At 42.3% G+C, this 26,859-nt stretch overlaps 1 protein-coding gene across 2 annotated transcripts in view; it reads right to left on the bottom strand.

The window, feature by feature from the left end:
• Positions 1 to 1,517: 1,517 nt before the first annotated feature.
• LOC126355939 (proton-coupled amino acid transporter-like protein pathetic) overlaps positions 1,518 to 26,859 on the bottom strand; it is an 85,222-nt gene continuing 59,880 nt past the window's right edge. For both annotated transcript variants that reach the window (XM_050006515.1, XM_050006514.1), the window contains exons 6-10: positions 24,078 to 24,162; positions 22,072 to 22,353; positions 12,567 to 12,745; positions 7,276 to 7,445; positions 1,518 to 2,328 (exon numbers count right to left, since the gene is read on the bottom strand). In XM_050006515.1, the coding sequence (XP_049862472.1) occupies positions 2,084 to 2,328; positions 7,276 to 7,445; positions 12,567 to 12,745; positions 22,072 to 22,353; positions 24,078 to 24,162 (961 nt within the window). In that variant the 3' untranslated portion in view covers positions 1,518 to 2,083. The remainder of the gene's footprint in view (positions 2,329 to 7,275; positions 7,446 to 12,566; positions 12,746 to 22,071; positions 22,354 to 24,077; positions 24,163 to 26,859) is intronic.

The following is a 26,859-nucleotide window of genomic DNA, read 5'->3' as shown; positions in this document are numbered from 1 at the left end:
CCGTGGCTAGGCTCGATTCCTGGCCCGGCACTAAAGTTTTCATTATCTATTATCAGGCTCTAACATGAGAACACCTATCTGCTGGTGGATATTAATTTTGATTTTTAATGTATTTTCTTTCGTTGTCAAGACTAACGATATCTGACGTTTTTGACTCCCAATGGGACACAGAACTATTTGCGAGATTACTTTAAGTTCAAGGATGTTGTTCCGAGCTGTTGGTGGAGAAAATTTCGGTAGCTGATGCCTCTTTGTGTGTAGTCTACAACGATATTTGTGGGGGTTCGAATCCCAGTCAGCACTGAAATCCTCGTCATATTATTTCTAGTTCAAACATGCTCACATGTGTAAAAAACCCAAATTATCGTTCGTTTTTTATAGAATATAACAGCGATAGGTGCCGGGTAGGAGTCCTGGAAAGGAAAAAATTAATGTTTCGCCTTGTCATTTCAGTTAAAACATCTAGCTACTGGAGAGAACATCCGATATGTCACAGATGATTGTGCTTCGATAGCAATTCGATTAGGTTCTGGGTTCGAATCCCTGTCCAACGCATAGCTTCACCTCATGGCATTTCAAGTAAGTTACTTGTGAAGAACCAATATTTAACATCTCTCGTAATTCGTTAACAGGGACAATGATGCTGGGAAGGAATTCGCGTCCGTTAAAAATGTTTACGTTATGTAATTTAAAGTTGATATTTGCTAACTGATACTATCTAAAATCGAAGTATATCACTCTCTCTAAGCCTAGTCGGGAATGACTATTAGTTTCCGTCAGTCACGAAATCTTTGCTTAGTCTGCATGACCTGGGCTTGAATCCATATGCAGAACGAAACGGTTTGTCGTGTCATTTGAAGTTCATACAAATTTTCAACTAGCTGCTAGTGAATAACTCAAATTTTTAATCTCATTTTGTGTTAAATAATAAGTACGATACGTTACTTTGAAGAAGAAATCATGAAAACGACGAACTTACTACGTGCATTACCCATCTGACGTAATAATGAGAGTGGTAGCATTTCAGGTAAGTCATTTTTCGTAATAAATGTGAGCTTAGAAGCCTTAAGGACAGTCTTACCTGTGGTAAGATGTTCATTGATATTAGTAGTATCGTGGTATTACTTTACATCTTGAGATATTGCAACAGAGAGCAGTGTTTTCTAGTAGTGACTTGTTGGAACCATTTTCAATAGTCAAACGACTGTACCGAGGAGCGATTAGAGGACCTGCTAAAGAGCTGCGTTATGTGGGTTGCATGGGAAGTAGGCAAAATGCAATTCAGGTCGTTCGGATATTTTTGAGCATGGCTGTACATTAAAATGTGGATATTATGGCGTATTTTAGGTATCCACAATTACAAATAAATATAAATTAATTTTCGTTCCATTCCTAGCAAAAAGGTTTTTTGTACTTACAATTCTGCAAACATCGTAGTGTCTTTCACATGTGTGATATGAGGATAAATCTTTATCCCAAAAGATGAGCTTTCTGTTTTGTAAATAATAACATATATGTTAACGAAACAAAATTTATTTGAGAATATGAAAAATAATTAAATACTTATCATCACTTTTTACAAGTTCTTAAAATGGCAATGTGGCACTGAACAGACATACACCAGTGGAGCAAATAGTGTAATGTCAGTTAATCTGATGACGGAGTAATGCGAGATTCTCTCCGTTTTGTACGTGCTTATTACGCTTATTACATAGGTATCTGACTAGACAAGAAAGTTTCATCACACGGAATTACCTTCATAATAAACAAGAAGCTACGAACATTTGTGCCCTGTGTCAATCTTATTTTAGATAACAACAAAGTATACAGAAAGACAAAAGTTCTTTAGAGAGCCCATAGAACGGGCATAGTGTCCAACACGCTAAGATCAACGTGCCGAAATAAATAAAAGTGTGAACATCAATTTCACACTTGCTAATCACACGGTACTGACGTTCCGACGCACTTGCTAAGCACACAGTGTTCCGGAGACCCCGATATCACCGACAGTCTCCCGTCAGAACGCACATCACCGATGTAGTCTCAGCTTTCACGTAGTGCCTTTCACTGACCAACCGACGATCTACCCTGAGTAGGTACGGATTATCTCCAGTACCGCGACGTAGGAGCCGGTGACGAGTCCGAAGATAGAGAAGGCAGCGATGAAGATGTTCTTCCAGAGCCGCCAGTTCAGGCGCCCCATGCCATCTTCCCAGAAGACGACCGTCTCCAGCACAGCCGGGCAGAAGAGGCCCAGGGTCGATACGAACACCGAGCCCACAAGCGAAATAATCGGCTCCAGTTTGGGGATCGCTACTGCCACCGCAACTGCAACATCAAACAATTTGGATATCAGCTTCAGAAAAACAGTGAGATAAACTGTGACATTACACTCACTTTACACTTCATTGCTAAGCTACGTGTACATAACCGGAGTACGAAAAGCAATACGGCGGCTTAAACTTCTGCCCACCATGGATCGACACCGTCCAAATTGCCCATGGGAGCCGTGAAGCTGCCATGGACGGCTGCCGAGTCGTTGACACAGTGCAGTGTGTGATAGTACGAGCTTAGTAAATACTGGCGTCATTTCATTTTTGAGGTACGGAAAAGCAGTTTTTAACAAAAATAAAAGATTGTGGCTTAACGTCGACGACGACGTCATTAGAGAAGGTACAAGCACATATTGGGGTAAGTCATGTACTTAAACTGACCTGTCACTTTTTCTTTCAGGAGCGCCGTGTAGCCGCGCGGTGTAGGGCGCCTTGCCACGGTTCGCGCAGCTCCCCCCCCCCCTCCCCCCATCAACAGTCTGACGTTCGAGTCCTTCCTCGGGCGTGGCTGTGTGTGTTATCTTTAACGTAGTGTGTAAGCCTAGGGACCGATGACTTCAGCAGTTTGTTTCCGTGGGAACTTACCACAAATTTCCACCACTTTCTATAACCGATTTAGAGTAACAATGGACAAGCTAAATCTGGGCAGTAAGGTGGGGACTGCGAATGCGAGTCCAATGTCTCACTAGCCCCCCACCTCATTTGGTGACAGTTCTCGAGACAAACACAGAGTGTAGTTCCGTCTGATCCATTTAATATTGTATTTCTCTTGGTGATTTTAATTTCTTGCCATTGTTCTGCACATAGCTTAGGAATTTCACATTGAGCCACTCACTTCTTTAGTAGAAGATTTGCGAGTTTTCTAGGAAAAACTCAAAACCCTTGAAACAGGAATAACGCGCCACGCATTTGCTTCTTTTTAAGTTACGTAAATAAATTCTATAGTGTTTTCTACTTTTCGTAAGGACGTAAAACAAAAACCCACGCCATCGTTTGTACACGTTCCATTGCGATAGCACTGTGCTGGGAAACTGGCAAGGAATGTAATTTAGGGAGCTATGACATACTTTGACTAGCCAAGCAGTCCAGCAGCTGATTATACGAGCGTCAATTCACCTCAGCACCTTAGCGTGAACATATTATCGTTCCACAAGTGTAATCGGCATCCTATTTCCACAAATAAGTAATCCACTTACCGTAAGTAAAAGATATAGTGCAGCAAAAACATTATGTTAATTTTTCCCTTGCTCCTCTTATGGAGAGTTTCTGAGGGGAGGTTCAATGTGAAATTACCGACTGTGCATTCCACTTCATTTCTAATTTTATTCGAAGTTTCTGTATGAGGAATATAACTTAAACTATAGTTATACCACCATTTTGAACGAAATTTAGTAATAAGATGATATATAATTATGTAAACATGTGAGGGTCCCAGTACATCACGTAGTTCTTTTGTTTTCGTGAGCTGGGGCGCTGTGCATGCTTGCATTATTATATACGTTTTCTGTGATATCTCAGATCCATGTGAGTAGAAGCCAGAAGAAACTAAAAATAACAAAAAACCTGAGTGAAGAAATGAGCTGAAAAAACAGAAAGGGCAGGGGGTGAAGTGAAAAATATATTAATTAATGTTAAGTACAGAAAACGCTATGCCTACAGAAGATTGGAAGTATTTTGTTCCTGTATGGATCGGACTGGTTAAGACCCTTATTATGTTCACTTTTACTGTTTTAACCATTATACATGCATTTCATTTTATTTTTATTTCGCCACGAAAATATGAAGTTTTTCCTGTCATATCATGTGTTATTTTAGCTATTTGATGTTTAGATGTTTGCTTGCATTTTTATTTGACAGTAGCGCTCGACTTCCGAAAGTTTTTTTTTTTTTACATTTCGACTGTTAATGCTGTGTGCGTGCGATATTTGGGAACGGAGACTGGAGTTGATTGAGAGTACAGAAACAGATCGATGAGTTAATTTTTGCGCTTAAGTTTATTTGTACTGTGCTTTTGTTCTCACTATAGTGTTTTATTACAGAGTGATGTGTCGTAAAATAATGTGTTTCATCCGGCGCCGTTCAATTTTTGTGTGTAGTAATACGCTTGTATTTCTAATTACTGGCTAGAGCTATTGCTAACTGAGCTGTTGGGTGTTCAGGAAATGATGAGTTGGAGCTATTACCCTTCAGTTCTCTAAGAGTTTCTGCATATAAGGTTCTAAAAGCTCTTACAGTCTCGGTCCAATATACTGTTTCATGGCAGCTGGAAATAAATTGGTAGAAACGGAACTGGCTATATTTAGCAGTGCTAGTTGTTTATCTTCTGCCTTATAAGTCCAGTAAGTTGAGTGTCTGCGTATAGTTTTGCTTTTGTATGTGACTGTGCGCCACCTGTTGCTTACCAAGTGTTGATCTGGTTTCTTTTGTGTTTAGAGCGTTTGGTTTAGGGGGAGATATCAAACACACACACATACACACACACATGCGCGCGCGCGCACGCACATTTTTTAATATTTATGGGTGGTCTGTTGTTTATTTTATGAATTTCGTAAGTATCACGTCCATATTTCAGTGCTGTTCGCTTCGTTATGTTCAGTTCTTCGATACAGTCATGTTTGTTCATAAGCAGAATGGTAAGAAAAATGACAATGAAACTGGCACAAAATGCTTATTGATGTCCTAATGAAATAAAAATGAAGAAATAGCGTAAGGCAGGAATTCTGTCTAATTTTCTTTATCAAGCATGGATATCAAGATGGGCTGCAATATTTTGAGCTTGGTTGCACTACAGCAGTTGTTAAAGAACAGCAGGAATAGCCAACCAGTTGCCAAAATGGTGATTTTCAAATAACTAACAAATAAGTAAAAATTAAGGACCCTAGAATCAAGGGCCTGTCGCATCAGTAAAAACAATCACTTAGAATGACGGACCTTGCTAATAGCTACATGCCGGTATGTGGACATACACGCCGTTGAGGATTAATATCGTGTGGAGACAGCTTTTACCAAGTGAATATATAATGTGATGTTTAGTCTCTCCTACCGAAGAGGGGTTTAAATCCCTCGAAACCGGGGTCAAAGTTATTTGAAAACCATTTTTGCAACTGGCTGACTGTCCTTTGTTCCTACTGGGCTGCAATGTCCAGCATATTACTGTTACGCTAAAATACTGTTGAATTGTATTACATCCAGGAATTCAGGCCCACGTATTACGCGAAAAACTTTTGTTTATAAACGTTCGGACATATTTTAGCACCTTTGTGCCATTGTCAGTGGTTACTTCTATGCAGTTCTTATTTTCTACGTTACTGAATAAGAGAAACACCTGATGGCGGCACAAAAATGCTGAAACATGTCTCGACGTTTATGAATAACAATCGTATGTGTAATAGAAACGCCGTCCGAACAGGCCTCTGTAGGTCCGACCGACCGCCATCTCATCCTCAGCTGGTAAGCGTCGTTGGATGCGGATAGATTAGATTAGATTAGATTAGATTAGATTAGATTAGATTAATACTTGTTCCATAGATCATGAATACGACACTTCGTAATGATGTGGAACGTGTCAGGTTACAGAAAGATGTCTGTACAAGTTATTACATTACACAAAATATTGCATGACACTAATGCTTAAGTTAGTTTTTTTTCCCTCCCTTAATTTATATCTAAAAATTCAGCCAATGAGTAGAAGGAGTTGTCATCTAGAAAATCTTTTAATTTATTTTTAAATGTTGGTTGATTATCTGTCAGGCTTTTGATGCTGTTCGGTAGGTGACCAAAGACTTTTGTGGCAGAAAAATTTACCCCCTTGTGTGCCAAAGTCAGATTTAACCCTGCATAGTGAAGATCCTCCTTTCTCCTGGTGTTATAGCTGTGCACACTGCTATTACTCTTGAACTGGGCTGGATTATTAACAACAAATTTCATAAGTGAATATATATACTGTGAGGTTACTGTGAGGATCCCTAGATCCTTAAATAGATGTCTGCAGGATGACCGTGGGTGGACTCCAGCAATTATTCTGATTACACGTTTTTGAGCAATGAATACTTTTCTACTCAACGATGAATTACCCCAGAATATGATACCATACGAAAGCAGTGAATGAAAGTAGGCATAGTAAGCTAATTTACTGAGATTCTTATCACCAAAATTTGCGATAACCCTAATAGCATACGTAGCCGAACTCAGACGTTTCAGCAGACCATCAATGTGTTGCTTCCAGTTTAACCTCTCATCAATGGACACACTTAAAAATTTTGAAAATTCTGCCTTAGCTACAGACTTCTGTTCAAAGTCTATATTTATTACTGAAGTTGTGCCATTTACTGTACGGAACTGTATATACTGTGTTTTATCAAAATTTAAAGAGAGTCCGTTTGCTGAGAACCACTTAATAATTTTGTGAAAAACATCATTTACAATTACATCACTTAGTTCTTGGTTTTTGGATGTTATTACTACACTTGTATCATCAGCAAAAAGAAAGATATGGAGGGGCATGTGGCCAGCACACGGCTCTCCCGACCGTTGTCAGTTTTTGCGACAGGAGGCGTTACTTCACAGTCAAGGAGCTCCTTAATTGCCCTCACAAGGGCTGAGTGCCCCCCGCTCGCCAACAGCGTTCGGCAGACTGGGCTGTCACCCGTCCAAGTGCAAGCCATCGCGACAGCGCTTAAATTTTGTGATCTGAAAGGAACCGTTGTTACCTATGCTGCAAGAGCATTGGTCCTGATAATAGGTGGACTTCTGATTTGGTCTGCGAACACGACAGCTACTACTACTACTACTACTATTATTAGAGCTTAAAAACCGAGATGAATCGAAAGGTTACAGCCTAAGTGAATTGGAATCCACAGTATTCTGAAACATATAATTCCACAATGGAACCAGTCACTGAGAGCCCAGGAGCTGCAGCTAGGCGCAGAAAGCGTCAACTCACCGGTAGCGAGGCAGGTCCCGATGCGGTAGCAGTACTGGACCAGCTCTGCGCGGTGTGGCGGCACCTTCTCCATGACCAGCGCCAGGCTGATGTCGTTAGGCACGAACATCTGCAGTCCGTAAGTCAGCACTATGGCCAAGGCGATCAGGATATTCACGGACTGCGCCAGTCTACAAGAAAACGTCGCGATCCTCAGGACTACAGGAAAATATTGTGAAATACACGGGTGGTCAATAGCAGCACTCTAGCAAGTTATGAAGGCCGAACAGACCTTATTTAAAAAAGAATAAAACGAATATTCCACAGAGAGACAAAATATGCTGTAGACATACGACGGCGCCGACTGCTAATTTTCCTGTGTAAAACCGGTTGCCAGTGATCAAGGAGTCCTTTCATTTCTTTTCTAATCTACCTTGCTGGTACTTCGCAGGAAACTGTCTCTGTGATGTCAATTATCATTAAATAATCACTTCTTTCATCAGGATAGCTTTATGTTATTATAAAATTCAGTAATCGTAACACACTTTAATACACAGACTATACATAGTGCCTTATGGGAAACACAATGACCGTATTAAAAAAAATGTAAGGTGTAATGGCTGTAAGTGCAGGTATTTCTACTGGTGATTGAGGACGGTGTAGTGAACAACATTACATCACCGTTTAAGTCATTTTCAGATTAATAATTATAGCTATTGGGATTATAATGTTTTTAGATTGGCTAGTACCTCTAAGTGCAATGTTGTTGTTGTTGTTGTTGTTGTTGTTGTGGTCTTCAGTCCTGAGACTGGTTTGATGCAGCTCTGCAGCTAAGTGCAATAACAAGCCATTAATGCTTAATTTCTCATGGGCAGCAGGTCAGGTATTGAAATGTGAATTGTGGACACAGCACGGCTTTTCTGTACCAGCACGTGTAGTCCATTTAGCGGTGGATTACGAGCGTGCAGAAAACATCACCATAAATTATGTGATATGTTTGCGGGAAAATTGTCAGACACAGAGAAAAAATAATGAACGCTGTGATGTGCATTCATATTAAGGTACTGGTCACAAATCCATCTGTGCTTACAGTGAGCGGCACTTAAATCCGGACAAATTTCAATTAGAATTTCCCGACATATCGTACTTCCGCCAGAGGTCGCAACTGGCGTTCTTGAAAGCCACAGGCATCTCGTAACCGTCAGAACCTCAAAACGGCCGAAATGTTCCGAATTAGTGCGGAGCACAACCGAAGTGTCGCAATTATCAGAGGTCTTCGCTCTGGGCGTTCGTCCACTGAAATAGTTCGATTCTTCGGATACACGATATCAACTGTTTACAATGTTGAGGCTTCGAAGAAGTATAATGCTTCGGAGAAGTCTGGGGAAGATTCCGCTAAACGGGCGAGGAAATGTCATTCATGGAAGCGCGTGTCACGAACTGCGACAGGCTTAGCGCTAATTTCGGAGAACCCGGGGCAATCCCCGAGGAAATTGGCGTCAATATTGAATGTCAGAGAGCGAACAATGCGTCGGATGGCTGAGGAGGACCTCATACGAGCCATTTAGTCCAAACCTGGCTTTCAGATAATGTTAACATGTTCTGGTCAAAGGAGTTCTGGCCCACGGACTTGAACCACCTCGGCCATTATATTTGGAGCGTAGTCGAAAGTGTTACCAATAAGACGAGACACCCTAATGTTGCATCTATGCATACCTCTATCGAAGACGCTTTCGTGAATATGGACAGTGCTGTTTTAAAGAGTGCGTGCGATCGCTTCAAGAGAAGATTGGAGGCACTCATTGCGGCTGAAGAGGTTACATCGAGTAATGTTACTCTTGTAAGATATCAGTATTTATGTGTAACGGCCGGCCGTGGTGGTCTAGCGGTTCAGGCGCTCAGTCCGGAACCGCGCGAATCCTGCCTCGGGCATGGATGTGTGTGACATCCTTAGGTTAGTTAGGTTTAAGTAGTTCTAAGTTCTAAGGGACTGATGACCACAGATGTTAAGTCCCATAGTGCTCAGAGCCATTTGAACCATTTATACGTAACGAGATTTTCATTTTCATGTGTATTTCGTTTTAATAAATTTGCTTTTAAAAAAGGTTTTATTTGTCCAGATTTAAGTGTCGCCTCCTGTATACGCGTTACACCCTGCATATTTTAGGTTCATGTCTAAGTAGCAGCTGGTTATAGTCAAAGAGCAGCTGCTCACGGAGATCTAGCATGGGTTGTAATTATCATGTGGCAGCGAAACTTGATAGATATGCTAATGCGCTAATGTGGAACTGATTCACGCTGGGAAAAAGTTAGTTCCAGTTATGGCCACCAGGTGTAAATCTGGCGCTGTACAACATTTCGTCGGCGTCTCTAATACTCATATTGAACAAATTGTGTAAGTGACGTTTGCTAATAAAAACAAAATTATGCCGATTTCGCTGGTTTCATCTCTTTTGCCAACGTCTCATTCCTAATCCATTACAAGTGGAAACATTTCTATACATCTTTCTTACATTCACAGCGCCAGATTTACACCTGATTGTGAAAACAGGAAAAAACGTTTTCCTGCCTAAATCGGTTCCACATCAACGCATTAGAAAATCTGTCACGTTTCGCTGCCATACGAAAACTATAGCCCACTCTGAACCTCTTTGAGTAGCTGTACATTAATTATAACCACCAAGTATCATTATTCGACTTATTACGAAGACGTCATCAGATGATCTATTCAAGAGTTTCGTAGGGGAGTTATTTTGATTTGTAATTTAATTTCCTAGTAGTTAGTAATCCCCATTCTTCTTCCTTTCTAAACAAATTGTCTGATGGTAACTTGACTATGTCGAAAACGGCAACAACTGCGCCCTACCATCTTCAGGTTTTTCATACAGTAGCCTGTGTGGTACAGACTTCTTTCAGACAGGTAATATTTTGCTCGGTGTCGCAGTCATGTTAAATTGTTACTATCAGAGGCGACCGTATTTCATTATGAAATCTATAACACCGAGGAAAAAAGTAGCACTGCATAGTGCATACCACATAGCATAACGTACAAAAGAAATAGGTCCTTACATCTACATCTATACTACGTGAGGAATCTTGCCGTGTTTGGGGGAGAGTACTTCTGGAATCACTATCGTTACCCCATTCCCTATTCCATTCACGAATGGCGCCTGGAAAAAATGAGTATCGGTAAAGCTCCCTGTGCATATAATTTCTCTAATTTTCTCGTAGCGTCCTTTTGCCAGGCATGCGTGGCAGGACACAATATGTTGTCCCACTCTTTTTGGTACTTAAGCTGTCGGATTTTCAGTAGTAAAACTCTACGGGATGCACAACGCCTCTCCTGTAGCGTCTGGCACTGTAGATTGTAAAACATTATCCGAGTAAACGATCCTAACGAAACACGCGATTCTTCGTTGGATCTTCCACATCTCTTCTAATGATTCTGTGTGGTGGACATGTGCTACTGAATGGCTTCGTGTTAGCTTTTTTTTAATAAGAAGAGACTAAAATGGAAATCCTTTTAGTTTATAAAATATGCAGTTGGGACGAAGACTCTCGTAAGTGGTCCTTCGGGGCCAGAAATGGAAGCGGAACGAGGCGGATGGTGAGCTGGACTTTGTTAAGGATTAGATAGTTATCTGTTAGTGGTTGGGAAAGGAATCGCGTTTGGCTTTCACCTCGTTGGGTGCCTGTCAACGACGGGGAAACGGAGTTCTTAATTTTTTGTTGTTTTATTTTATTTAGTTAATTATTTGTTTGTGGGAGTGGGAACGATTTACAACCCAGACTTGGTTCTCGCAGTCCTCTGTGAGGACCGACCAGATGGAAGAGGTAGTCGTACATCTACACGACACACCCGCTTCCGCTTGTACTTCTTAGGCCTTTTGCCACATGACGCATTAAAAAGCTACTTGCTTTTAACTTACTAAAATCAGTGTGAAGTCTACACCCAAACAAAAATCTCATATATTTATCCCAAACTGAGACAGCTGCTGTTGGAGATACGTTCCTTCACACACAGGAAATTGCAGTTCATTACATTTTCAGTAAGAGCTACAGTCCGAAATTTTGCTCTTGATGCAACAGCTAAATGCTGTAGCAGTTGCAGTACTCAGTGGTTTTCTGGCAATGCCATCAGTGGCGCGGTTTATTAAACTCGGATAAGCCAAAGCACAAATGTAAGCCTTATAACAGCTTTTAAACCACCTTTGTGTCACAGGACACAGACCTAATCCATTCCAATTATTCTAAGTAGGACCAGAAGCTAAACGTAATCTGAAGAGCTAGTGTGGCGGCAAACATTTTACTCTCGGTCTCGCTAGGGGAGATCGACAGTTTGGTGTAAATCATCACATAGAGTCTACAAAAAAAACAAAGTGACCTACTTCTTTCGCTAGTCCGACGGTCACAATTTTTGAAAAATTCCATAAATGTTCTCTTCGTAGCATTACTCCTAGGGACTAGCGCTTATGTGTCTACCCAGTGTGGTCGATATGTGATAAAAGACGGATTTGCGGACTCATGTTCTTGTCGGCATTCCGATTAAGAGGAACCTCATCATTCATCTCGCACGCTGTCTTACGAGTCACTTGAAATGCTCAGACTTAGTCGACGTCCAATTTATCGGAAACTACGGATTATTCAACGACAAACCGATATAGGTGTAGACTTTTTTCTGAATGAAGAACATCTGAGCAACATCTCATCGAAATTCGGCCGTCCCCTTCCAGATGCACAGGACTGACACTGTTAGTCATTGGTCTTGAATGTCACTCGTGGCAGGAAGGACAAGTCTTCCGTTCTGTCATAGAGATTAGTGTTCAACGTGGGTTCCCTATACAGAACAAGGCGAATGCTGGCATGGTTTCATTAGAGGAAGACTGTGTTCACAATAGGTGCTCAGGTGCATATCTGGTCTCAGTTTCACACACCATTCAACTACAACAGGAATTCCTTTTCTGCGTTCCTCTTGGGTTGCCGATGTAACACGCGCCCCAGCTGCTAGTGTCAATGTTCGATTCAAGGAGAATATTGTTCTTAAACACACTTCTGGTTTTGTTTATTCGCCCAATCGCTGAAGATAACAGAAAAAAAGAAGTGAAGGGTAGAAGCAAGAGTCGCTCTTAAATGTGGGGTTAAGAAACACTGTTAGGAAACGAAATACAGATATTCACTATCACAATGAGGAATCTGGTTTGGATGTATGATTTATTCATACGTCTACCGTCACTTTTACGAAGAAAAACATAGTTTATGTTCGTGATATTTATTCTTACAACCTAATAAAAGAACATTAAATGTCAACTTACGGCTCGTCGCTTGGCAGGTTGAGTGTCACGCTGCCTTCGGTGTCTGGTCCGTACTTCAAGTAACCACAAAATCCAATGATGGCGTACAGGCCCACGACAATGGACATGGTGATGTTGAGCACACCTGGGCAGCCCAGAAAGCGCTGCGGGTTCTTCATGCTGTTCTCCACAGGCATCACCTGTAAATAAAACCGTTGTCATAATAACGATCAACTCAGGCCTTCCCTAACACAAAGTAAAAACGATGATCGCACATACGAGTAAGAGCGAGATAGTAGAACTTTCTTCTGAAGTTGATTAACACTCTATAGTAAATTGATTTCTTAGGATGGATAGGATGTGTGGCTACTGTGTACGGACGCAGGAGGAGCTGGCCACTCTTCGCGAACAGCTGAGCGTGTTGATGGCCGCGGTCAGCCGTCTTCAGGCTGCTGCCTCGGAGTGTAGCGGCAGTGGGGAGTCTGGTGCGTCGCAAGGTACACCCCAGGTGTTACATGCTTCACCCACTGTCCCTGTTGTCGAGACATCTTCGCGGGTACCGGGCGCGGTTGGGCCACCCTCTCCCCAAGGGGAGTGGCGGGTTCAGCGGCGTTCGCGGCGCACGAGGCGGAGGGTCAATGTGGAGGCTGGCCGAGTGGCATCGCCCGCTCTGCCTGTGAGTGGACATGTGGCTGCTCCTTCAGCAAGGTCCGAGCAGGTTGAAATATAGTTGAATATAGTTGAAAGGTCGGGGAATAAGGCCAGTGTTCACTCTGTCTGCTTGCCGGGGGGTCTCATCCGAGAAGTGGAGGAGGCCCTACCGGCGGCGATAGAGAGCACTGGGTGCACCCGACTGCAAATTGTTGCTCATGTCGGCACCAATGACTCCTGCCGTCTGGGTTCAGAGGTCAACCTCAGTTCGTACAGGCGGTTGGCGGAATTGGTGAAGGCGGAAAGCCTCGCTCGTGGGGTGGAATCAGAGCTAACTATTTGTAGTATCGTTCCCAGAACCGATCGCGGTCCTCTGGTTTGGAGCCGACTGGAAGGCTTAAACCAGAGGCTCAGACGATTCTGCGGAGAGCTGGGGTGCAAATTTCTCGACCTCCGCTATCGGGTGGAGAAATGTAGGGTCCCCGTGAATAGGTCAGGCGTGCACTACACGCCGGAAGCGGCTACGAGGGTAGCGGAGTACGTGTGGAGTGCACATGGGGTTCTTTTAGGTTAGAGAATTCCCTCCCTAGACCCGACAAGACGCCTCCTGAGACGCGGCAAGGCAGGAGTAGGCAAAATGCAACAAGGAATAACAATATTAATGTGCTAATAGTAAACTGCAGGAGCGTCTATAGAAAGGTCCCAGAACTTCTCTCATTAATAAACGGTCACAACGCCCATATAGTACTAGGAACAGAAAGTTGGCTGAAACCAGACGTAAACAGTAATGAAATCCTAAACTCGGATTGGAATGTATACCGCAGAGATAGGCTGGACAGTGAAGGGGGAGGCGTGTTTATAGCGATAAGAAGTGCAATAGTATCGAAGGAAATTGACGGAGATTCGAACTGTGAAATGATTTGGGTGAAGGTCACGGTTAAAGCAGGCTCAGACATGGTAACTGGATGTCTCTATAGGCCCCCGGGCTCAGCAGCTGTTGTGGCTCAGCACCTGAAGAATAATTTGGAAAATATTTCGAGTAGATTTCCCCACCATGTTATAGTTCTGGGTGGAGATTTTAATTTGACGGATATAGACTGGGAGACTCAAATGTTCATAACGGGTGGCAGGGACAAAGAATCCAGTGAAATATTTTTAAGTGCTTTATCTGAAAACTACCTTGAGCAGTTAAACAGAAAACCGACTAGTGGCGATAACATATTAGACCTTCTGGTGACAAACAGACCCGAACTATTTGAATCAGTTAATGCAGAACAGGGAATCAGCGATCATAAAGCGGTTACTGCATCGATGATTTCAGCCGTAAATAGAAATATTAAAAAAGATAGGAAGATTTTTTTGTTTAGCAAAAGTGACAAAAAGCAGATTACAGAGTACCTGACGGCTCAACACAAAAGTTTTGTCTCAAGTGCAGATAGTGTTGAGGATCAGTGGACAAAGTTCAAAACCATGGTACAATATGCGTTAGATGAGTATGTGCCAAGCAAGATCATAAGAGATGGGAAAGAGCCACCGTGGTACAACAACCGAGTTAGAAAACTGCTGCGGAAGCAAAGGGAACTTCACAGCAAACATAAACATAGCCAAAGCCTTGCAGACAAACAAAAATTACGCGAAGCGAAATGCAGTGTGAGGAGGGCTATGCGAGAGGCTTTCAAGTTCTATGTACTGACTTGGCAGAAAATCCTAAGAAATTTTGGTCCTATGTCAAAGCGGTAGGTGGATCAAAACAAAATGTCCAGACACTCTGTGACCAAAATGGTACTGAAACAGAGGATGACAGACTAAAGGCCGAATTACTAAATGTCTTCTTCCAAAGCTGTTTCACAGAGGAAGACTGCACTGTGCTTCCTTCTCTAGATTGTCGCACAGTTGACAAAATGGTAGATATCGAAGTAGACGACAGAGCGATAGAGAAACAATTAAAATCGCTCAAAAGAGGAAAGGCCGCTGGTCCTGGTGGAATACCAGTTCGATTTTACACAGAGTACGCGAAGGAACTTGCCCCCCTTCTTGCAGCGGTGCACCGTAGGTCTCTAGAAGAGCGAAGCGTTCCAAAGGATTGGAAAAGGGCACAGGTCATCTCCGTTTTCAAGAAGGGACGTCGAACAGATGTGCAGAACTATAGACCTATATCTCTAACGTCGATAAGTTGTAGAATTTTGGAACACGTATTATGTTCGAGTATAATGTCTTTTCTGGAGACTAGAAATCTACTCTGTAGGAATCAGCATGGGTTTCGAAAAAGACGGTTGTGTGAAACCCAGCTCGCGCTATTCGTCCACGAGACTCAGAGGGCCTTAGACACGGGTTCACAGGTAGATGCCGTGTTTCTTGACTTCCGCAAGGCGTTTGACACAGTTCCCCACAGTCGTTTAATGAACAAAGTAAGAGCATACGGACTATCAGATCAATTGTGTGATTGGATTGAGGAGTTCCTAGATAACAGAACGCAGCATGTCATTCTCAATGGAGAGAAGTCTTCCGAAGTAAGAGTGATTTCAGGTGTGCCGCAGGGGAGTGTCATAGGACCGTTGCTATTCACATTATACATAAATGACCTGGTGGATGACATCGGAAGTTCACTGAGGTTTTTTGCAGATGATGCTGTGGTGTATCGAGAGGTTGCAACAATGGAAAATTGTACTGAAATGCAGGAGGATCTGCAGCGAATTGACGCATGGTGCACGGAATGGCAATTGAATCTCAATGTAGACAAGTGTAATGTGATGCGAATACATAGAAAGATAGGTCCCTTATCATTTAGCTACAAAATAGCAGGTCAGCAACTGGAAGCAGTTAATTCCATAAATTATCTGGGAGTAGGCATTAGGAGTGATTTAAAATGGAATGATCATATAAAGTTGATCGTCGGTAAAGCAGATGCTAGACTGAGATTCATTGGAAGAATCCTAAGGAAATGCAATCCTACAACAAAGGAAGTAGGTTACAGTACGCTTGTTCGGCCAATGCTTGAATACTGCTCAGCAGTGTGGGATCCGTACCAGATAGGGTTGATAGAAGAGATAGAGAAGATCCAATGGAGAGCAGCGCGCTTCGTTACAGGATCATTTAGTAATCGCGAATGCGTTACGGAGATGATAGATAAACTCCAGTGGAAGACTCTGCAGGAGAGACGCTCAGTGGCTCGGTACGTGCTTTTGTTAAAGTTTCGAGAACATACCTTCACCAAAGAGTCAAGCAGTATATTGCTCCCTGCTACGTATATCTCGCGAAGAGACCATGAGGATAAAATCAGAGAGATTAGAGCCCACACAGAAGCATACCGACAATCCTTCTTTCCACGTACAATACGAGACTGGAATAGAAGGGAGAACCGATAGAGGTACTCAGGGTATCCTCCGCCACACACCGTCAGGTGGCTTGCGGAGTATGGATGTAGATGTAGATGTAGAAGTGCCTTCAGAATAGTCCCCAAAATATGTCTAGTTACTCTTGCTTCAGTGTTTCCTTTAATACACTGTACTACCCCAGTATATTTTCTAATCAGTTCTCAGGTGAGAGTGACAAATACTCTACCATTGATTATAGGGTTGTCACTGTATACAGAATGCACCAGGAGAAATGGTCAATATTCAGGGATCTCACAGAAACTATCTTTCGAGTCGAAAAAGTCCGGTAAATATGGGCTCTAAAGTGCGTACCTTAGAAACTAGGAGTACTTTTTCATCTCAGCTACTGCGAAAAACATCTCTTCTACTGAACAACTGCTCGTAGCCAGTGAGATGTGCATTTTAGATGCCATATTTACTGGACAATTTTTCTTATTTTGGTACTTACTACCTCCTCCCAAAATACAGAAGGCAAGGAGCTTGCAGTAGACGAGATTTATTTCACAATATCGAAGATGAAGAAGCGCTCATAACTCATCAGGTATGGATTTCAGATCCAATATTTACTAGACATTTTTGCTTCGGAGGTTCGTTCATGCTATACTCGTGAATATTAATAATTCCTCCAGGGATACCCTGTATATGACAACAGATGTGCAAAAGGAAATGCTATGCTACGTTGTACGTTACTCCAACAGTACAGACAGACTGGCCGGTGTCTTTCGGTTTGGTGAAGCTACCTAAGGCAATTAACTTACAGCTCCCAGTTATGAATAGGGGAAAGAATGAATTTGTTTTTGGCACGTTGCACTCCATACTTCAGCTAAGCAGAACGAGCAGTTGATGAAGTTCGTGTCTGATTCACCCACGGTCCTCTAAGAGGGCCAACATTAGGTCAGTGGTAGTCCCAGTTGGGGATAAGTAGGAAAATATTCTCTCTTCAAACTTACCAAATGTTTCTGACTGGGAAAGAAGATCTAATGCCCATGATACATACGTTGTGATCCAATACCGTAGCAGTTAGAAAAACTGAATGTGTGTACCTGTGTGTAACGAAAAGTAATTTCGTTTTCTTTCTCCACAGATTCTGAGCTATATAACGGTATATCTGTTTAAGCGAGATCAATGCTAAAACAAAAGGATAAAGTACCCCAGATTCGTCTTCCAACGTCCATCTCCAACACGAAGGTCCACTCGTGAGATCAGATGAGAATGTGCATCAGTAAATATAGGCAGCACCACTAAATGGTTAGTGTCAGAGACATCGTGAGATCCAAATGATTGGAGGATGTTGGGTGTTACATGATGGTTTTTAGAATTTTTGTGTTCAACTTCGTAGCAAAGCGGTCAGCTTTTCTGACTGATGCAGAGTACTTTGCAGAACTGCTTCGGGTTTTTCTTGCTGCGGTGACTGAAGCAGGTATAACAGCCTAGTGTAGAGAACTAAGAAGGGGCACTTGGGTAAGTTGCGGCACCAGTTAGAGCCGAAGTTAATGGCTGAACAATTCTGTATTAACCACGTACCTCTTCATCTTGACGTCCAATATCGCCCTAGCAAAGGATACCACACCAATATTTTGGCACCACATGTCTGCTTCTGGTCAAAAGTTCCACTTTTAGTTTCATTTCACTTGAATGAGCAACGCACTTTATTAGCTTGTGTCAGCTATTTGCAGCCTGTCGCTGTAAAACTGTGATAAAAGTTCGACAGTACAAAGAAATTTTCTTCACATCACACACCCACCGCTTATTTTTGAGATGTACCGCTTTTTCTTTCATGTCTGGGAGCAAAGGACAATGTGAATGACTAAGCATTTACACGTCGTCCGAACAGAAATTGGCATTGCAATTTGTTTCACTATGAAATCGGTGAACCTGGTATTCACTACGATGTACGATGTGTCTGCGGCAAGCAACTGCCGTTGAATCTGTAGACCCAGTTGTACCGCTCTGGGTAGGAGTTGTGAAGCGATATTTAGCACAAATTATGCCTAAGAAGAAACAGTTGCAGTACTGTGCACATAACTACAAGTATTTCGAAGGATCAGTGGATTAGGCGTGCTAACGAAATGATATTGGGAAAGATGAATATTTCGATGAAGAAACTGAGGTTCGGTCGAGATTGTAATTAATGACAAATTAGTCAAAAAGGTGTCAGTTTACATACGAGTGCTACTCGGAAAGTAACGAACTATAGGTCGCGAAATGGAAACCACAGTGAAAATCAAAACTGTTTTATTTGCAACAGCTAGCTACACCTTCCAGCTACTTTTGTACACAGTCACCGCTCTCAGTAGACATCTGTCGTAGCGTTGTACCAACTTTTCAATTCCCTCGTTGCAGAAGACAGCCGCCAGCGCTTTTCGGCAATTTTCTACTCTGGATTGCAGCTCGTTGTCTGTGACAAAATATTGTCTTCATAGCCAGCGGTTCATTTGAGCAGAGGTGCAGGAGAATCTTCATTGCCCCTGCTGAATGCGGCCGGGAATTGTCGTGTAGAACGAAACGCTTGACAGTTATGTTATGTGGAATGCATAGCTTCAAGCGAAATATTTCTCCAGGCCCTCACAATTGGCGGGAGACGCTAATTTCTAGCCATCTTTACGTTCTCACTGTGAGCTCAGAACTGAAAAGACAGACATTATGCGATCTACGGGCGTACTAGACACAGCGCCCAACGCATCTGTGCAAAGCTTCATCAGAGTTTCACTGTATTTTCCATTTCTCTACCGATCGTTCCCTACTTTCGGAATAACCCTCGTATTTCGATTATGGCAAAAGCTATAATTGCTGTCATGATACAAACTAAAAGCTGCACATATTTCGAGTAATGTGACCTAATCAGCACACTTAACTTTAAAAAAAAATATTTTATAAGGCTGTGGCGGCACCGTTTCTATTGTGGCTGTAAGAGCTCGACGAAGGGATGCAAAGACGGCAGCAAAATATAAATAGGAGATATGAGAGTATTGAGAAGAGTGAATGGTTGCGCAAGAAGGGATCCATTGATGAATAAAGACATATGCTGTTAATAAGGAATACTGAAACAGCAAATGAAAAAGGACACAAAGGTGACCCATGGAAACTGCTGGTGACATTTCCGAAGGAAAGTCAGACTCAAGCACACAAGATACTAAGGGTCATATGTAAGTAGGCTGTTTCGGTTTTCTTATTGGTAACGCCACGTAGCGCTCCGCATGAAAATCACTGGCTGTGCTGTGTGCAGTCAGTGGCTGGTTGGCATTGTTGTAATACTCGCCATTGTAGTGTTGGGCAGCTGGACGTTAACAGCGCGTGGCGTTGCGCAGTTGGAGGTGAGCCGCCAGCAGTGGGGAGAGAGATGGCGGAGTTTTGAAATTTGTAAGAATGGATGTCATGAACTGATATATATATATATATATATATATATATATATATATATATATATATATATATATATATATGACTATTATGGTAAATACATTGTTTGTTCTCTATTAAAATCTTTCATTTGCTAACTATACCTACCAGTAGTTAGTGCCTTCCGTAGTTTGAATCTTTTATTTAGCTGGCAGTGGTGGTGCTCGCTGTATTGCAGTAGTTCGAGTAACCAAGATTTTTGTGAGGTAAGTGATTTGTGAAACGTATAGGTTAATGTTATTCAGGGCCATTCTTTTGTACGGATTTTTTAAAGTCAGATTGCGTTGCGCTAAAAATATTGTGTGTCAGTTTAAGCACAGCCCTGTACAATTTTTCTAAGGGGACGTTTCACATAGAGTAAACACTTTTAACTATTACAGGTTCATAGGCTTGCAGAGCCGGTGTCATTTTAAACAAAGTAATTTTCGATAATAGAAACAACTGAAAGAATTAAATTGCCGGCGTTTCGACCAACTCTCTGCGGTTATCTTCAGGGTGGTTCACAGCTGGATACTGGTGAATGTCTTGTCTAAAGGTACTATCTGTTTCGGTTGTCTGGTGGCTACCGACATCATGTATCTGAGATGTCACTGGACAATATGAAGAGAGGTTGTTATGGAGGGGGTGGCAGTGTGAGACTCTATTACGTGTGCAACCCTATTGGCTAACTGGAGAGCAGCCCTGGCAGATGATATGTGTTGCCTCATTGTGAATGGGAAGCGGTAGTAAATCGGCAGCTATTTCCAGGCGGTAGTGTTTTCCTGCAGCGAAACGTTGAAGCTGCGTGGCAGTTCGCTCATGGCCTTCTATAAGGGAAGGCATTCATCAGTATCCAGCAGTGAACCGCCCTGAAGAGAACCGCAGTAAGACTGTCGAAAGGTTGGGAATTTAGTTGCTTAGTTTATACTGATACGGCCCAATACCCAAAATTACTTTATTCGAAACCTTCCGCCCTGTTGCATGGCTGTGAGTGGTGCGCCAGGCTTCGTAGGCGAGCGAGTCCTCGTTGATACACCAAAAAATCGAGCAAATTCATATGCAATTTGATAATAGAGCCAATAGCTCCTTCTGCCATCGTGTCACTTTTTCACATCGACCCATCCTACGGCGCCATTTCCAAACAACAGGCTGGCGTATATACACCACTTCACTGCCATGACTTAAATCACATTTGGGTGGATGTGACCTCCTGACACTAGTTCTGCACCATGTAGAGCACTTCAAAGCACAACTATGCCCTTTTAATGGGTGTCTAATACACTAAGACAAAAAAGGGCACCACGAAGGAATTATACGGAATGGAATCTCATTGACTGGAGTGGAATTGTCTTCAATGACGAGTCTGCTTTCGAACTGAGCCCCAATGACTAGTGAAGACGTATCTGAATACACCCCGGTCAGCAATAGCGTACCATCCGGACATTCACCCATCATATGGCCCTTCAATCATGAGTGATGGTTTGAGTACCATTTCTTTTCATAGCCAGACAAGTTTGGTTGTCCCTGCGGCACGTTTACAACACGACGTTACGTTAACGACGTTTTACGTCCCGTTTTGTTGCTATTCACGGCATGGCAAAAGTTTCTACTGTTCGTCTTAGCGCTTGCCAAACCCTGCCTTGACCAGCAAGGTCACTCAATCTCTCCCCAACCGAGAACGTTTGGAGCGTTAGGGGCAGGGCCCTCCAACTAGCTTGGGATGTGGATGATCTACCGCGCCAATTGGACAGAATTTGGCACTTCCTTCAGGAGGACATCCAACAGTTCCATCAATAAATGCCAAGCCGAATAACTGCTTGCATAAGGGCCAGAGGTGGACCTACCGTTATTGCTTGCCCACTTTGTGAAACACTTTCTCTTGAACAAATCACCCAATTCTTTCTGAAATTATTATAAGTTATTTGTTTGTACATGGACATCACAGCTACTGCTTTATTTCCCATTCTGACAATTCCTTCATAGTGTGTCTTTTTTGTGGTGGGGCGGAGCGTATTTTATCTGTTGAACTTATAGTTACAATGACTATGTGGAAGGTGGCGGAGATGTTAAAAGTATATCACGGTCCAAGTATCAGTCAACTGCTACGTAATATCGAGACTCACCACGCCGATGCCCTCCATGGCGAAGATGACGGTGCTGAAGAAGAGCGGCAGCTGCGAGACGGGCGCGATGAGGTCTCGCTCGCTGGCGCTGGGCACGCCGGACAGCGTGTAGTAGAGCGTGATCACCAGGCTCACCAGCAGCGCCACGTCGGCCGCCACCGACACCGGCACCATGTGCTTCAGCTGGCGCACCAGCACCAGGCCCAGGAACACCGGCAGCATCACCACCATGTACACTCGCACGTCCAGGTCGTTCATCCACGGCACGTAGTAGCCGCACACCTGGCAACCACGTGTACAAACTCACTCTCTACCAATGGTTCAAAAATGGTTCAAATGGCTCTGATCACTATGGGACTTAACATCTGAGGTCATCAGTCCCCTAGAACTTACAACTACTTAAACCTAACCAACCTAATGACATCACACACATTCACGCCCGAGGCAGGACTCGAACCTGCGACCGTAGCATTCGCGCAGCTCCAGACTGAAGCGCCCAGAACCGCCCGGCCACACCGGCCGGCTCCACCAGTGGGTCCCGTGTGTAATAGTTACGTGACTGATGTTTCGTCCAGTGACTGAGTTGCTCCAGTAATCTGTGACGATCTATGAAGGCAAAAATATAGAAAGGTGTGACTCACTGCAGCCAAAAGATGAAACTGCAGCCTGTGGAAACTATCTTGTTTCGAATCAAGCACATTTCACTTCCTCCAATTTTTTGGCTGTTCTGTTACTTCTTCAATTATGTATGAGATCTGCAACGCGTTACGTGAAATGTTACTTCTTATCAGCAACCGTAGATAAATAAACTGGTAACTTCTGTACATAACTCTTGTGTGTCTCAGGGACTAAGACGAATAGTGTAGCACTGAAAAAGTTTGCGGTTCAATTCTCAGTAGGACCAATAACTCTTTTTGTGTCACTGTGAATGTTTTCTATATGTGAGAAAAGAAAATTCTCAGTATGGTTCGCAGTTCACATTAAACCTTAACCTGAGGTGACAAAGGTCATGGTGTACCTCCTACCATCATGTCGGACCTCCTTTTCCCCAGCGTAATGCAGCGCCTCGACGTGGCATAGACTCAACAAGTCCTAGGATGTCACCTGCAGAAATACTGAGCCCTGCTGCCTCTTTATCCACCAATAATTGGGAAGGTACTGCCCGTGCAGGTTTGGAGTCCACGTTAAACTTTACATCCCCATATAGCTAGTTAGCTATGCCAGTTACTGATCAGTGAAGGGCAAGAACGTAACGACGTTTAACATAACCATGTTAAAATGCTTATGTGGTGTTCAAACCAAATTTGGGTTAAAGATAGCTTCAGTTTTCGATACTGATTCCACAGCACCAGAAAAGGTTATGACAGACTCTCAACTACACGCAGATGTGGAACGTTTCTAGTGGAATGGGTGTATTGCAATGAACAGAGGCAGTCACTGAATGCGCGGGGTATTACCAAGCGACAACGTTTGCGCACATTAATTGTACAATATTCAATTGCAAAACATAGCATTTATTTATAAGAGATATACATAGAGGGTAACTGACCAATCAGATCACAGGTGAGAAAGACACACACACACACACACACACACACACACACACACACACACACAGCGGAAGAGGCTCAATTTTTCCTCAAGCAGGGTTTCTGTGTTTCATCACGTTTAAGTAATTTACGTCCCCTTTTTGTTACCCACATCCTCGAGGCTACCTACACTTAGTTGCCTGCATGGAATCCTGAAAGTACTGATGTTGTACCATTCAATCGTATTGCAAAGAACGAATCTCATACGCCAAGTCCAGAACTCTATGACTTTCAGGAAGGAATAATAAACACGGACGTTAGGGCTATTAATAAACTGCAGTTCGGGGCTAAAATGTTTCCTGTAATCTTTGTACAACTCGCAGTTAATGTAACCAAGATCTGTCTTTCGATACGTGACTGTGCACTGGATCAAAACATCAAAGAATCGCTTCTACGTACCAGATTAAATGTTCTTACCTTGTGAAGAGATTCCCCAATGAATACGACGTAGACACAGCATGATCCATAGTAGGTGGACAGGATGGCTAGCACGACAAAATTCCTGTAATAGAGGGCAAGAATATCGTAAGTCTTTGGACTATAAAAGAAATTTCGTAATACGATTATTATTCAGTACAGTTATCATTGAGCGTCCTCTGGCTGAAGAACGTATGAAAGTGAACGTGATGTTCTAAAACTTTGACTCATAATATTTATGGCATTTATATACTCTGATAAAAAAATCTGCGAAACGGTAAAGAAACCAGGAAAACAATCCAACAAGAACTGAAGATGCATTGTCAGCTGTTAATTGTAGCCCTTACGAACTCAAATACTGGTCTCCCTTTTTGGAACACGTATGAAACTTTATATGAAATTTGAGAACCCAAGTAGACGAAAGGTAAATCCTTCTATCAGTCTCTGAATGCATGTTGACGTGTTATGGCAGTCTACGTTAGAAACTAGAAAATCTGTTTTCTATGACTTATTAAGGTCCGATCGCATAAAAAATGCTTTTCTACGACATTTTAGAATGCGTCAGAAAAAGATAAAATCATACAACGAAATGGTGAAGTAAGGCAAAAAATTGTAAATATTCTGTTTTCAAGCCTGTATGTACATGTATTAATGCACGTGTTATAAGACTAAAAGAAACCGATGACATGGGCACAAAAGTATCGAAACATGTATGGGAAAACGAAAATGTTTTTTACTCTACAGGTAAACTAGAAATTATTTTCAAACTAACAAGTCCTTTTACAATTAGGTGTCTAGCTCAATAAGTGAAGAAAAAGTAGCTTTTGCATACAGACGGCAGATAGGTGACTATTCTCCCATTCAGGAGATGTGGAGGTGTGTGGTTCCTTTTGTACAAGTTTTCAGTCTATGAGATATTGCACAGGTAGACAGTCTAATAGTACATTACAAAAAGCCATGCGGCAGCTCCGAGCGAGTACCGTTTCCAGTTGGATCTCTTGCTCATTTCGTGAAAAAATGCATCTATTCTTCAACGAGGACGTAACCGATATCTTCCCGCCATCTTTGTTCAATTCGAGCTGCAACTCCATCTGTAATGATATCGACATCTATACGTGTGATGTTTTTTTTTTTTTTTTCTATTGAAGTCCTCCTTTCTATTTCGATATTTCAAGATGTACCAGGCATAGATTAATATCAATACACTAGCATACACGCCAATAAAGCTACTGATGGTTGTTGTGCGTTCTGTACACATGTGCAAATTCTAAGCTGGATTCCTTTTACGTCTCATATAGGCAACAAACCAATTGATTAAATAGAATAATAGTGCTTATGTAATCCGCAAATTCGTGGTGCACACGGCTTTTACCCCGACATATGTTGGTGTATTGATGTGATAATCTGATGAGCTATAGGAAATACACCAATGTTGGACATAGTACGTGCCCTAGATTCAATCTTTTAACGGCAGTTGTCTATATAATCAATTATTTTTAAAAAGAAAAAGAAGGCTGTCTGACACAATGAAAATAGGCAGAGAGATTGTACAAGATGTGTTTGTTTAAAGCATTTGACTGATCTGAAACCGTTCGACGCTTGCGGTTAACTGATGACGTCAATCTCGGAATGTAAATCTTGTGATGTTTACCACAACGGGAAAACACGACGCATGAGTCACTTACGGGAGAGTGAAGGACGGCAGGGCGTAGGTCTCTTCTGGGAACTATGAGCGGAAATCTGTTCTTCAGAAATGGCACATTGTGATGTTGTGACCTGACTCACGGTAGTGGAAACGGAAGTGTGAGATCAGCACAACTATTGGTCAATGTGAGTAAACGAAGATGGAGGAGGAACGATGAGGCCAATAAAATGGTTTATTAGTTTCTGTTTTACTTTGTCTAACGGGTTAGCGACAGAGTATTGCGCAATATATTTCAGCAAAGTCAGGTCTCAGCTGGAAACAAAACCCTGAGAAGTTAGAAATGAGGAACGCATGGGTGGTTCTGGGTACGAAACCGAAGGTCAATCCTACAATCTACGTTAAATATTAGGAAATGAGCACTGCTGTCGTTGACAAGCATCTAGTGAAGGCGATTTTCCATTGTCTTACTCCGACCACTGGTGAAATATCATTCCTATATCTACACCACATGTACCACTGTGAGTGTTTATGTAGTGTGGTGTGTAATAATCGTCGAATTTAACTTCAAAATCCGTGATCATCATCAATGGTATCACGTAGCTCCGTGCATAGCGGCTTGGAAATTGCCCAGGGCATGCGTTCACAGCCAGGCGAATGTTAATTGTGAGTTATGTGACCTCTCCTCGAAACGTCGGTGAAATTTTCACGCCTGCTGTGCGTTCACCACAACAAGATTCCTTTACGCCCAAGAAAAGTAGAGAGCATAATAAATTTAGCATTGTTCTCGTTGATGTCATTGAAGTCTAAAATCTGCAGGTAATATCTCCAGATTCGAAGCAGTAGTTTAATAAAAGAGATTTTGTGAAATCACTAGAAACAAACTGAGAAAGGCCGTCAGTTTCCGTAATATTTATTTTTTATTTGGTGCGGTTTGAAACTGCAAACAAATCTCTTGCATAAGACACCTGACAAGATACTCCCTTCTGAATTTTTCCGTACCAAACATGAGACACCATTCCAGAATCAACGTAATTTTTACTTATGGATTATTTTCCTTTATTAATACGCGATAGTATAAAATGAACATAATGTAATCCTAGGAGATTAAAATATCAAGGACAGTAATATCTACGGCTA

This window comes from Schistocerca gregaria, chromosome 3, assembly GCF_023897955.1.
Source record: "Schistocerca gregaria isolate iqSchGreg1 chromosome 3, iqSchGreg1.2, whole genome shotgun sequence".
Lineage (NCBI taxonomy): Eukaryota > Metazoa > Arthropoda > Insecta > Orthoptera > Acrididae > Schistocerca > Schistocerca gregaria.
The sequence above is the reverse complement of the archived record's forward strand: the minus strand, read 5'-3'. Positions and strand labels throughout refer to the sequence as shown.